Source organism: Schistocerca americana, chromosome 11 (assembly GCF_021461395.2).
Source record: "Schistocerca americana isolate TAMUIC-IGC-003095 chromosome 11, iqSchAmer2.1, whole genome shotgun sequence".
Lineage (NCBI taxonomy): Eukaryota > Metazoa > Arthropoda > Insecta > Orthoptera > Acrididae > Schistocerca > Schistocerca americana.
In genome coordinates, this window is record NC_060129.1 from 178,695,446 (window position 1) to 178,708,913 (window position 13,468).

A 13,468-nucleotide genomic window follows, 5' to 3' on the forward strand; every position below is an offset into this window, starting at 1 on the left:
ACATCGCGTTTGCTAGTCGCATCCTCACATCGGCTGAAATAAATTATTCTATCGCCGAACTCGAAACATTTTGTGTTGTTTGGGCTTCCACGAAATTTCGTGACTTTCTCTCGGTAGATACACAACAGTTTACACGGATCACAGAGCTATTCAGTTTCTTTTATCAGCTAAATTCACACATGACAGACTCAGTCGTTGGGAAACAATTTTTACAGAAATTTGATTTTACGATCGTCCACATCGCAGGAACCCGGAATACTGCAGCAGATGCGCTTTCTCTCTCACTGTGCAGTAACCAGCAAGAAATCTCCGCCAATATTTGTCAAACAAATTTCAGCTTTCTCTGTATTAAACAGGTAACTTTTGAAAATTTTAGTTCGCCATCGTTAAAAGAGATCGTCAGAGGACAGAGCAAAGATGACGTCTGGAGAGAGACGTCTGGAGCCAGAGAATAATCAGAAATTACTACGCCGTGCACAATAATGTTCTGTTTCGCCGTGCTCGCCCTGACTGGACTCTCTGCATACCTGAAGAACTTGTCAATAAATTAATCTGGTATAAACACTTGAGTTAGACCCATTAAAGTGCTCGCAAATGCTTTTCGGTATTACGACAGAATTGTTATTTCACAAACATGGAAAAGCGTACTCGACGAGTCTTGGCGACATGCAAAATTTGTCAAAAAGCTAAATCTTCTACGATGTCTCACATTTCCCCTCTGTACCTCATTGTACCCATGAAATTAAGACATACGGCAGCTGTTGATCTATTTGGGCCCATTCCACGAGCAAATAAACGTTCCTGTTATATTTTCGTTGCTGTAGAACTACCTTCGAAATTTGTATCTTTCACTCCGTTACGAAAAGCCACTGCTAGAACTGTTTCTAACGCTTTTATTAAACATTTTTTGCCTCATGTTGGACATGTTCAGAAGGTAATCTCCGACAATGACTCGCAATTTCGACCAGTAATAAGGAAACGCACATGACAAGCTAGAAATATTACATCCATTTTTATATCAAAATACCCATCAGCACGCATCATGAAAGAGACTGGAAAACTTTGTCGTATCTGCATCACACACACACACACACACACACACACACACACACACACATATATATATATATATATATATATATACTACCTCAACGGTAGTGAAGACGGAGATGAAGATCATCGGTACGGCGGAACTGGCGGAAGAGGCAAGCATTATCAACAAGATAAAGCATATTGAAAAGCCCAGACACGTCTGTGTGGCAACCACCGGTACTCTGGCCAGCGTCTGTTCACCATGTGAGGTGCGGCTGAACACCAAGCTCCAGGAACTAACAATCCCTGGTTCTAACTACCCAGCATTAGCTGGAACTTAATTACAAGCAGTATGATTCGTACAAGTAAAATTAATATTACCCCAGGTGGCCAATCCACTCGCCCTGTGGCGACAACCAAGCTATCGGATTCTGGGGAGCTTGGGCTCGTACGACAGAGAAAGTCGGAGTTCTCTAGTAAACGTCCACGAAAGTCCCATACATTTATTGGCACTTTTAACATTCAGACACTAATTCAGACAGGCAAACTTCATAATCTTACAACAGAACTCAACAAACAGAAAATTCAAATCCTTGCTCTCCAAGAGACCAGATTCACTGATTCAGAAACAATAGACTACAACAATTACCGTATCTTTAAAAGTAAAACAGACAAGAAAATTGGCAAAGGAGCTGCAATATTTGGCATGGCTTTTATTGTAAATAAGGACACCCTTGACTCTGTTATAGACATGAATCAAATCAGTAACAGACTAATGACCATGCGAATCAAGCACACCAACAAAATATATACATTTATTAATGTTCATGCACCTACCAACATTGCCAACAAAAAAGAACCGGAGAAGACAGAAAAATTTTGGGAAAAACTCGAAACTGAAATGTCCAAAATTCCAGAGGAGGATGTAAAAATTCTTCTAGGGGATTTCAACGCGCAAATTGGCAAAGAGAGGAAATATAAAAAAAACAGTCGGTAATTACCCTGCACACAAATTCACAAACAAGAACGGCATGAGACTCATCGAGTTATGTCAGCAAAACAACCTAAAAATCGTGACAACATCACTTCGAAAAGACCCCAAGAAACAAAAAACATGGAGATCACCAAACCTTCAGCTTGGTGAATTTGAAATAGACCATGTTGCGATCTCCTATGACTTCCAGAAAGAAATACACGACGTTCAAGTCCGCAGAGGGGCAAATATAGATTCTGACCACTACCTTACCAGAGTTAAAATTAAATTCACTCCAAAAAGGAAACGCCAAAGGAAATCACCACTAATTCCCAAATTTGACTTGAAAAATATCAAGGAATCAGAAATTACAGAAGCATGGGATAAACAACCAACAAACAACTGGAAAGATTTCCGAACGAAAATTATACAGAAAGCAAGAGATTTGATTCCGTTAAAGAAAATATCCAAGCATCCATGGTGGAATTCGAATTGTGATAACGCATTAGAAGAGAGACAACAAGCCTTTTTAAATTACAATTGTGACAAATCAGAAACCACACAACAAACATTTTTCAAAGTGAGAAAACAAACAGCTAAAATACTTAGACAAACTAAAAGAAAATACCTTAATGAACAGCTAAACACAATTGAAGAAAACTTTAAGAACCACAACACTCAAGATTTTTATAAAATATTCGCAAATCAAATCAAAGGATACACTCCACAAAATCTCTGCTTCCGGAAACAGAATGGAAAATTGGCACTAACTAACAAAGAAAATTGCCAAGAACTAGCTAAATATTTCTCACAACTCCTAAATTGCCCACAACCAAGTACAAGATTCCCCAGATTACAACCAGAACACACGAATGAGACTTCACTACCACCATCTCAAGAAGAAATTTATAGTCACATTAGAAAACTCAAAAATAATAAATCATCGGGAGAAGATGGAATTGTAGCTGAACTACTGAAAAACCTTGGTCCAAATTCGTTAAAAGAGATCACTAGCATCATCCAAGAAATTTGGCAGACAGAAAATATCCCAGAGGAGTGGAAGTGTGCACTAATTCACCCATTGCACAAAAAGGGAGAGAGATCAGACGTAAACAACTACAGAGGCATTTCACTTTTACCAGTTACCTACAAAATTCTATCTGCATGTCTCCTAAAGAGGGCACAAGAACAACTAGAACATACAATTTCAGACTACCAAGCAGGCTTTCGTCCTAATAGATCATGCCCGGAACAGATATTCAACCTTAAAACTATTTTAAAGATTAAAGCAATCAGGTCAAAACCAATAATCTGCACATTCGTTGATTTCAAAAAGGCATACGATTCCATAGACAGACAGTCTCTATGTCACATTCTCGAAGAACGAGGCCTAGACACTAAAACCCGAAAACTAATTGAACAAACACTAACAGAAACCAAATCAAAAATTAAATTCAGAGGGGAAATTTCGGAACCATTCTCAATTAAAACAGGAGTAAGACAAGGAGATGGGATCTCACCACTATTATTCAATATAGTTTTGGACAAAGTTATGAAAGAGTGGGAAGTAACACTAAGGAAACAAAGCTTTTGGAAGCCAATTGAACTAGGAAGAGGTAAAGGAAAATTGAACATCCCTTATTTAGCGTTTGCAGATGACTTGGCAATTATAACTGACAGTGAAGAAACAGCAGTAAAACAAATTGAGACACTTAAAGAATGTGCTGAGAAGGTTGGCCTGCAAATCTCCTTTGAGAAGACAGAATTCATCTGCTCAAAATTAGATATTTCGAAACTAAAAACAAAGTATGGTGAAATAACTAGAGTCAAGCACTTTAAGTATCTCGGTGAAGTTATTGAACCAACAGGACTTGAGAAAATAGCACAAAAAAACCGATTACAGAAAATCAAGAAAGCATTCGGACTTATTCAAAATATATATAACAAGAAATGTCTATCAAAAGGCACTAAAATCAGACACTACAACACAGTCATCAAACCAACAGTCACATATGCAAGTGAAACACTCTCCCTGAATAGAAAATTAGATTTACACGAAATTAAGAAAGTAGAGAGAAAAATTATTAGAAAAATCCTAGGACCACGATACACACAAGATGGATACAGGCTGCAGACTACCGAGACAACCGAAAAAATATCAAACATCGAGGCAGATATCAGGAAGAGGCGGATGAAGTTTTATGGACATATAGACAGATTACCTGGAAACAGGTTAACTAAACGTCTATTGGACTATATGACATCACTTAAGGCAACAATACCCTGGGTAACTGAAGTTAAGAAGGATTTGAAAAAGGCAAAAATTGACATAACAAACACATCAGACCGGGATACATTCAGAAGAAAAATCGACAAGTGGAAGTTTACTCCAGAGACGGAATCTAAACCTTTCCGACCAAAGTGGACCGAAGAAAGGAAGAAGGCCTTTGGGGAGGCAATGAAGAAATACTGGGAAAATAAGAAGAACATTAAGAAATGTTAATCACCTGCTTATCGTTCTCCCATGGGGACATTCGCTAATAATAATAATAATATATATATATATATATATATATATATATATATATATATATATATAAAACAATCACATTTTTGCTTTCACCGCATCTTGTGTTGAAAACTATAGATCCACCTAATAAAATTCGTGAAATTGTTTCTTTTCCTACTGCAAGAAGATTATGTCACCATGAAATTATAGACATGGTACTTAATAATATAAAGCGTGCAACTCTGCTCCGCAAATGGCAACAAAAACAGGTGAGTAGCCTCCAGGAATTTCGCACAGGACAGAAAGTGTTGGTACACACTCACTACCTATCCAACAGATGAAAACGTCGTTGCAGTAAAATTGAGCTTTCATATTCTGGACCTTTTGGGATACGTTATATTCCCCATCCCAATGCAGTTCACATCGAAACTTTACAAGCGAGAAAATCGCGAGTCGATCATCACATTAGTAACGTCAAGCACTTTATAGAATAAATTTTCCTCTGGTTCATTTCACGTAAATAGATAGAATTTTGATGATCACATACCACAACTATTTAGTTTTTCACCTTTAAGCTTCGTATAAATTTTTTTGCTATTTTTCAGGAACTGTGCTAATTTCCAATTTTTTTTGCAGATGTGCTTATTTATATTGCCAGCTATTATATATACTTATTCTGATTTACATATGAGTGTACATAATAATGTGACGCAACACAGATATGTTTACCTGACGCATTTCCCATGTTTCTACAATTGCTACTGGTACCTTGTTTTCATGATTCCTTGATTATTCAGCATTTAATTAGGTGGTGGGGTGCCTAGCAGGGAGAATCTTGCAGGTCGGCTCTCTTACCGTAAGTTTTGGCGTTGCACATTTTTCTGTTTTCATATGCATGTCCATGACAACAACAACTGAAAGAGACACCATTTATTTTGACGTGTGTACAGCGGATCACATCCCTTGGTTGGTCTAACTGCTGCAGGATGCTATTGTCTGATGAATTACCATTACATTTTTTTGTTAGGTTACTCACTGTTTGTACCTTGTAATGTTGCCATGTTTCGTTTATGCCCAGTCTTATGCTCTAATTTGCTATATCTTGTAACGTCATGATGACACTAGTTTACTTGCTTTCACCTATGTAGACTAAGAAATCAGTGTACCCTGTAGCTCATGTTCATCACATACACTCATCCATTTTCTGTATTTTTGCAGAACCAATGTAACAAAGTCTCATTGTATTCAAACAAGACATTATGCTAAAAAACAGAAGCACATGAACCTGCAGGAAATGCAGTACATAGAAAGCATGACATAAGCAACTTACATGGAAACCTAAACACTGTTGACACTTCTCACACTGTTTCCTCGCACGCCTTTTATAAACATTTTCCCCTTAGTGTACTAGGTAAATTAAGTAGATTGCCTTTAAAGATGTAGGATTAAGGTTATTCTTTTCTCTGCATTTTGTGTTAGACATAAGAGTATTATTGGAATAGTTGATGAGTGTTCATGCCCTGAGCTGCACCGATTTTTGGAGTAATGATGGAATATTGATGTTTAGTAAGTGTACATACTATGAGCTGCACTTCAATAATGAGGATCATATTGATATATTGATGATTTTCTATAATGATATTCTATGATTAATATATATTTTGTGTAAGTTGTGTCCTTCTAGGAAAATCTGTCTTGCCTTGTGCCACATAACTGGAGCTGTCTGTGGGAGACTTTCACTGAAGCTTTACACACAAAAACATTTTTTCACCATCCCTTATGAGATTGGTTATGATACTGCCTTCTTATGTTAGCATGCATGACTTTTTTTTTCCTGGTTACTAATCACATTTACACCTTCCACTATTGCTACAATTCAATCTTATCCTTGCATTTTTTATCTCCTTATTCACTGTGGTGTATTACATTTATCCAGCCAGTAAGCTATAGTGCACTTAGTACTCCTGCCTTTTTGTTTGCATGTACTATACTCACATTTTTTCTTTGCTTTGGGCATAGCTGTTCTTGACTCAAGACATATGACAGTTGACTGTTAATCATTTTCTTTACAGATAAAGTACGCCGCCTTTATCAATCATTCCCAAACCCTTTACTGTAGACATGCACATTGTTAGAGATATAGCTCATTTATTAGATAGTTTTATGATGCCCCGAGGGTGCTACACAACCTATAAAGATTGTGTCTTTACTCACATGGTACCATACTTTGATTCCATGATTCTATTTGTCTAATAGGTATTAATACAGGCCATACAGAGCTGTATTGTTATATAATAGAGCTATGCCATGTTGAGTTAAGTATACTCATTATGAATTATGCATCAACTTCTGAGTGCCATGTAAAGTTATAGGTAAATGATACTTTTTCAGCTTTGATGTTTGTGCTATGTAAAACTAGGCCACCTTGAGCCATAAATACGATATCTGTAACATTTTATAGCTATTTAGATTAGTACTGATGTATGTAGAAAGGCTACTTGGAGCCTCTGATTGATATTTTCTATTCAATTGTTTTAGTTATTGAGATTTGCATGTATTCTAAGTACAAGTCCACCTAGAGCCATTCAATTCTTGATTGTACTGTCATGTTTCTTATGTAATTATAGCACAATGTTGTATATGCAAGGCCAATGAGAACCACAGTATAATGTTAGGAACCAGTGATGTTTTGAGTAATGTTAGGTTTTTTTATATCTAATTGGCAGCCTGATGCCTCACGTATTGATGTTGCTTTTTTCAGAGTTCACTTTCCCTTTTGACACTTCCCTCTGATGTAAAGCCTTGTTGTTTAATATTGTCTGTAATTTCATTAAGATACTGAACTTATTCTGATCAGATAAATTACTTGATGTTGACATAGGTTGAAATGGTCATTTTCCACTACCTTACCATTGTTACTTTTTTGTACCTTCCATTATCCAGTCTCCTACCTCTGTTCATGGTATTGGAGCAATTTATTACTGGTATTCATACTCCCACATAAGTGACTATGTATGCTCTTTGGATCTCAGAAGAATCTCTATTATGAAGAACAGTGATAATGATGGTCATCCCATTACTAATATTATGGTAGTTGCTAACTATGGTTGTCAGCAATCAGTTGTGGAGTACCACTTGTATCTCTGCACATGACAGGAAAACAGTATGGAGTACACTGAATGCAATTCACATGGCTCACTATTAGTTGCTAAACATGCACAAAAAAAGATATTGACTTTATGATGCAGTCACTTCAGCATGCTCCTAGGCTTCAGCCATGACTCTTCCTTCCCCTTGCCCAATCCTATACCATTATCTTGACAATTAGGATTGTATACTGATTCTGCTTTACATGATTTATTTGCCAGCAACCTTGTTTATGAGGCAATTGACTCAGATTATAACCAGATCATGATTTACAGTAGTGCATCTGCGTGCTATCAATTCTTTCGAGTTAGATAAATTTATCACACATTTGTTGTAGAAAGTACTTCCAAATATGTGCCAAATTTGTTAAACCCTGCTGTAGAGTTATGAAAGGAGTATACTGGGGCACAATTGTATGTGGCACCAGAATAACATAAGAGTGCTAATAAATTAATATGAAACTAGTGTACTATAAAAAATGAATATCTCTGACAGGCTCGACAACATGGATCGCTGACTGTGCGAGCCAAAGATACTGTACTGCCTTGTTAGAATTTCGTTATCTTTAATTGTAAGATTACCCACCAGAACCTCAACAGTTTTGTGCGACATCTTAAATCACATACACAGTGCAAATCCAAAGACAAAATTTAAACACTCAGCTCAATGAAAAAAACAAGGCGGAGCATAAGAATGTCGATGAACTGTGGAAGAATTTTTATACAAGTTAGTGCACTGCATTGGGGTACACTTTTATGTGGCACCAGAATAAGATAAGAATATTAATAAATTAATATGTAACTAGTGTACTATAAAAAATGAATATCTCTGACAGGCTCGACAATGTGGATCGCTGACTGTGCGCGACTGCAGAGCCAAAGATACTGTACTGCCTTGTTGGAACAGGAGAGCGCTGGGTGCACAGTTGTAGGTAGCTGTCTGTGAGAGAAAGACAATGGAGTAGGCAGTTTCTGTGTTGTGCTGTGTGAAGCCACCAAGAGTTAGATTAATGTAGGTATGACAATATTGTTAAACCTGAAAGCAGAAGTCTCCAGGCAAAAAGGTAAAGATTTAAATAGTTATGATTTCTGTTTTCGCCAGTGCATCAAAATAGATGAGTTGGCTGATAATTTTTGGTTGTTGAATAACCCCAGAATGTACGTAAACAGTTTTGATGAAAAGACTAGTTAGATATTTAATTTTTGTAATGCTTTTAGATTTGTTAACAGAGCTGTATATAATTTGATGATTTACATTTATGTTGGGTTAATGAAGTTAGATAATACTTGCTGTCTACATCTCATTGTTTGTGAATCAATTGTGAGTAATGTGGCTTCAATTGTCAGATTCTTTTGAAAAGACCAACTTACTGGCAATATAATTTTGCTAAGAAAACTCAGTGTTAGTAATTCACCATAAACAGTACCGCCTCCCAGTTCAGTTGAAGAGGTTTTCAAAGAAGTTGAATTTTCTTAAATGTTCTTGTTTATCAGCCAAAAGAATTTCAAGTATTATGGCCAGCATTGCACACTGCTGAACCTGTAGTTAGCTTATTCATATTTTTTATGAGAAACCAAACTATATTGCGTTACTCCATTGCTGCTGTAGAGGTAAGAGAATTTAATTCATTTGTTATGTGAACAGGGCCTTAGGATTCATTGCTTAAGGGGCTGCATGTATTTTGCAGTGGCTGTATTTCGTTATTGCTACTGGGAGTTGCATTGCCCAATCGATTTGTATAAAGTTTTGCTTACAATAACACAGTATAAGCACACCACTTACAGTTACTAATGGTTCAAATGGCTCTAAGCTCTATGGGACTTAACATCTGAGGTCATCAGTCCCCTAGACTTAGAACTACTTAAACCTAACTAACCTAAGGACTTCACACACATCCATGCCAGAGGCAGGATTCGAACCTGTGACCGTAGCAGCTGCGCGCTTCTGGACTGAAGAGCCTAGAACCGATCGGTCACAACGGTCGGCTGTCTTTATTAGTTTGCAAATAGTCATTACTGAACGTGTGCCGTTCGGCAGCTATATTTCGTCACGAAAGGGAATCAGAAATATCCTGCAGTGTGATACCTTCCAGCATGACGCAATGACAGATTTCGCCGTGGCTCTGGGGGCAAAGGATCCAAACGATAAAAACAAAATTAATTCTCTACTGTATTTCGACAGGTATTTACAAAGTTAACTGAGTCAGTACACTTACAGTTGAAAGTCCATCCCCAGCCGCTGACCATAGTAGTTTGTCCCAACAAGGTGATGTCCTTGTCTTTAGGGGAAGGTAACGTCACCAACTTGATGTAACCTTCAGGAGAAAACAGGAAAAAATATTGACAACATTCTGTCTTTGGCTTCCCTAAAAGTGGAATGCAGTATATACGTACAGTGAATGAAATCGTACATCTTTGCAATCTGCATGTTAGCTTTGCAATAAGAATTTTCTGCGAATACCTACATACGAAAAACGATTATTATTAGGTAACTAATCCTGAAATACGCTACCCTCCTCTTAGTACGTCTTCTTGTCTGGTCTAGCTTTTGCCTGACATTCTTGATGGTTACGGATTTTTTTCTATTCCCTTCCATCTTACTCTTTACCGTCGTAGAAGTAAAGGAAGGAAAATAGGAACAAATCTACGTCACCACGCGACATAACTTCATAAAAGACGTGAGCCGAGGCGAATTCTATGAATGATGGTTGTGAGAGGAAACAGAGTGGAGGAAACAGTAGCGTATGTCAATGGACCTGTCTATTTACTGCCTATATCTACGATAGGAGGAAAACCACATCAGTGTCTGCTGCGCTCACACACTTTTGCTACCGCGTCATGTGGCCGCGCTAGGCAGCGGTCATAATGCTTTGGCTCATCAGTGTGTCACAAGGGGAGGTGGTGCTACAAAGGTACGCTACAGTTGCTTCGAATCCGGCGCCACCATATTAACCGTAGCAAAACCTGAGCAGGCTGCTGTTTACGATTGCTTCTTGGTCCTAATGCCTCTCACATGCACTCAAAAGCTGTTTGAAAGAGAAAATGTTAGAGTCCTATCACGAATAACACAGCGTCGATTAGGCATACTTTTTATTAAAGACATATGAGTGTAAACTAAAGATGAAAACAGGAGCACAGTTTTATAAAACATGTCAGTTGATACCTTTGAGTCTTAAGGAAAACATACAGACCGAAATGAACCGAAAGAGATCGTGGGGTAATATTGAACGGTTGCAGAGCCCGATTAACAATTCTATTGAGCCTGTAAAACAGAAAATTGGGAAAATTAAGTTTGCTCTGGATGCGAGAATAATAAATCTGTATATGGACGTTGAGAGAGAGCTACTTATTAGCATAGAAAAATTTTGAACGAAATTTTCAGGAATCCAGTACACTGACTGACAAAAAAGTGAACATCCAGAAGTCAACTTAAGTTTATTTGCAGTCGCACCATGAACAGGCATGTAAATGTTTGGTGGTACTATTCTGTGTGTTAGATAGAATGACCAAAAGTATTTAGCATTTGTGATTTTCGGTTTTAGTGATGTTACCTAGCCCACTAGGGTGCAAAAGAGGCGGGAGGAGCGGTAGATGTTGAGTGATCACTGCGAATGATAGTGATGCCACATACACATGTGACACAGCGTTATCACCACATGACAGAGTACAAAAGGGACCTAATTGCAGGTCTCCATCTGCTGGTTGGTTGACTCCTGCAGTATCCAGACCTGTGGGGTATTCAAATGTTACAGTGAGCTAAAGTTCGACTACATTAGAACGCAGGGGCGGGTATACTTCTTGAGGTTCCAGTCGCCACGACTGACCACCATAAATCATTTGAATTGAAATGTGCGCCAAGCGAAAAATATCCCCTTCACATGTACACCTGTCATGTGACCACAAGCAATGGACTCCCTGCAAGGTTCTGTGTCACAGCACACCACTGGTAAGAGACCAGCAGCAGCCTGACTGGGGAGTTACCTTCCCATGCACAGCCTGTTGTTACCATCCCAACAGAGGCGTCTGTGTTTGGAGTGCTGCCATGAGTGCAAAGTATGGTCTGCTACTAAATAGCATTGCATTGTGATGAGCAGTGAATGACAGTTCTTCGCTAACTTAGACGACCACTGTCGATAATAATGCTGGCCACTTGGTGAGCGGTCCCATTCTTCAAATGTTTTGGAGAGTGAGCAGCGAGGTCCCCAGTTGCCTCAGGAGAGGATATGATATCTTCTTGAAATCCTTTCCAACTGAATCAGTGCATAAAGCAAACCCATAGGAGATGCAACATCACAGCAATTGCGCTTTGTAATCAATGATACAACACCACACACCTTCTCAAACTGAAGAAGTTCCATTTCGTTTTCCCCTCCTATTTTCCTCTTTTGGATGATTCACTTTTTTGTGAGGCAGTGTATTTTAGCTCCCTAGATTCTACCACTGAATATTAGCAGGGGCCATCAGTAGAATAAATGCATAAGTTCTAGCTCGTTTTTTCCCAAATTGTCAAACAGTCATAAAATTTTATCGGACTCCAGAGAAATTCCATGATTTTCTTTGGATTTTTCTTGGAAAAATAACACAGAACCTAGATACTTATTCTAATATAAGCAGTTACTTCCAAAAAAATTTTCTTTAGTTAGTAAACAATTAGGGAAATGGGGGTAAACTGGGGTAAATGGAGGGAAACGGAGGGAAATCACGTTATTCACTTTTTAAAGGTGGAGAAGAAGAAAAGATTCCAGATTTTGATTTCTCTGATGAAGAAGATGACAGACGCAGTTGATAATGTGAAAGACAGCTAAAGCAGTGGCAGCTGGTCTGTGCCCAGTCTCAGACTGCATAATATCCATTTGGTAATGTGTCTATTTTATTTTCCAAAATATATTTTTATCACAATGAGGACTCAATGCTTTCTCGTTTACCTCAACTGAATAAATTTCATGTTTAAAGCTTAGTGTTAAATTCTAAGCCTATTTTATTTTTAACACACTTCTTGATACCTTTTGATTTTTTCTCCTCCTTGGTACCAACTGTATAAGCATACAGTTTTGCTCTCACACCAAAAGATTCTTACATTATTTTTCCATTACATTTATCTTCCATTTTTCCAAAACCTTCTTGTTTATTTATGAAATGCTGTGTGTATTATCTTTTGGATAATCGCTTAATCAAAGATATTAATATCTGATTTCATGTCTTGATAGAAACCTTCAGTTTTTAAATCTATATGTATGTGTCTATATCTCCATAGCAAAGCTCAATATTTTCACTGTATTTTGGTTTCATAATACTGAGTGAAAACCATACAATTTTCTTTTTAAATTTCTAAAATATAATTTCTCAATGTAAACTGCTTTTTTAAAATTAATTTTGGTTTTATTCATGTGAATTGCAGCAAGATTTTCGTTAAATATTGTCCTTTCTTTAAAGTATGGCTATCTCACAATTCTTCGACACTTATTCCTTAATATCTATCATTTAATACTTTGTTGTACAAACCATTATGATTACCTTTCTTTCTTAACATTTGATATTTTAGAATTAATTTAAATAAGTTTGAAGTTTGGGTTTGGTTGATACTTAGGCATTTCTTATAGCAAATTCTCAAATATGAATAAATGACATGTAGGACTTTGTACATAAATTTTAAAACTTACATACCAACCTTTCTCTAGTAATTCTGCTTCTAATTGTTTTTTAACTAAGCAATTTCGTGTGTGACTATCTAACTTTCCCTTATTCTTGAAGTGGAGTAAATGTATATCACAAATAATTTCTTTCACTGAAAAGAAGTGTAGGTAAATC

General features: G+C 37.3%; 1 protein-coding gene across 1 annotated transcript in view; it reads right to left on the reverse strand.

Moving 5' to 3' along the window:
- LOC124553748 (chymotrypsinogen B2-like) overlaps positions 1-9,949 on the reverse strand; it is a 77,283-nt gene extending 67,334 nt beyond the window's left edge. Inside the window, exon 1 of the mRNA XM_047127683.1 lies at positions 9,877-9,949. Coding sequence (XP_046983639.1) covers positions 9,877-9,907 — 31 coding nt within the window. The 5' untranslated portion in view covers positions 9,908-9,949. The remainder of the gene's footprint in view (positions 1-9,876) is intronic.
- Between the last annotated feature and the right edge of the window lie 3,519 nt (positions 9,950-13,468).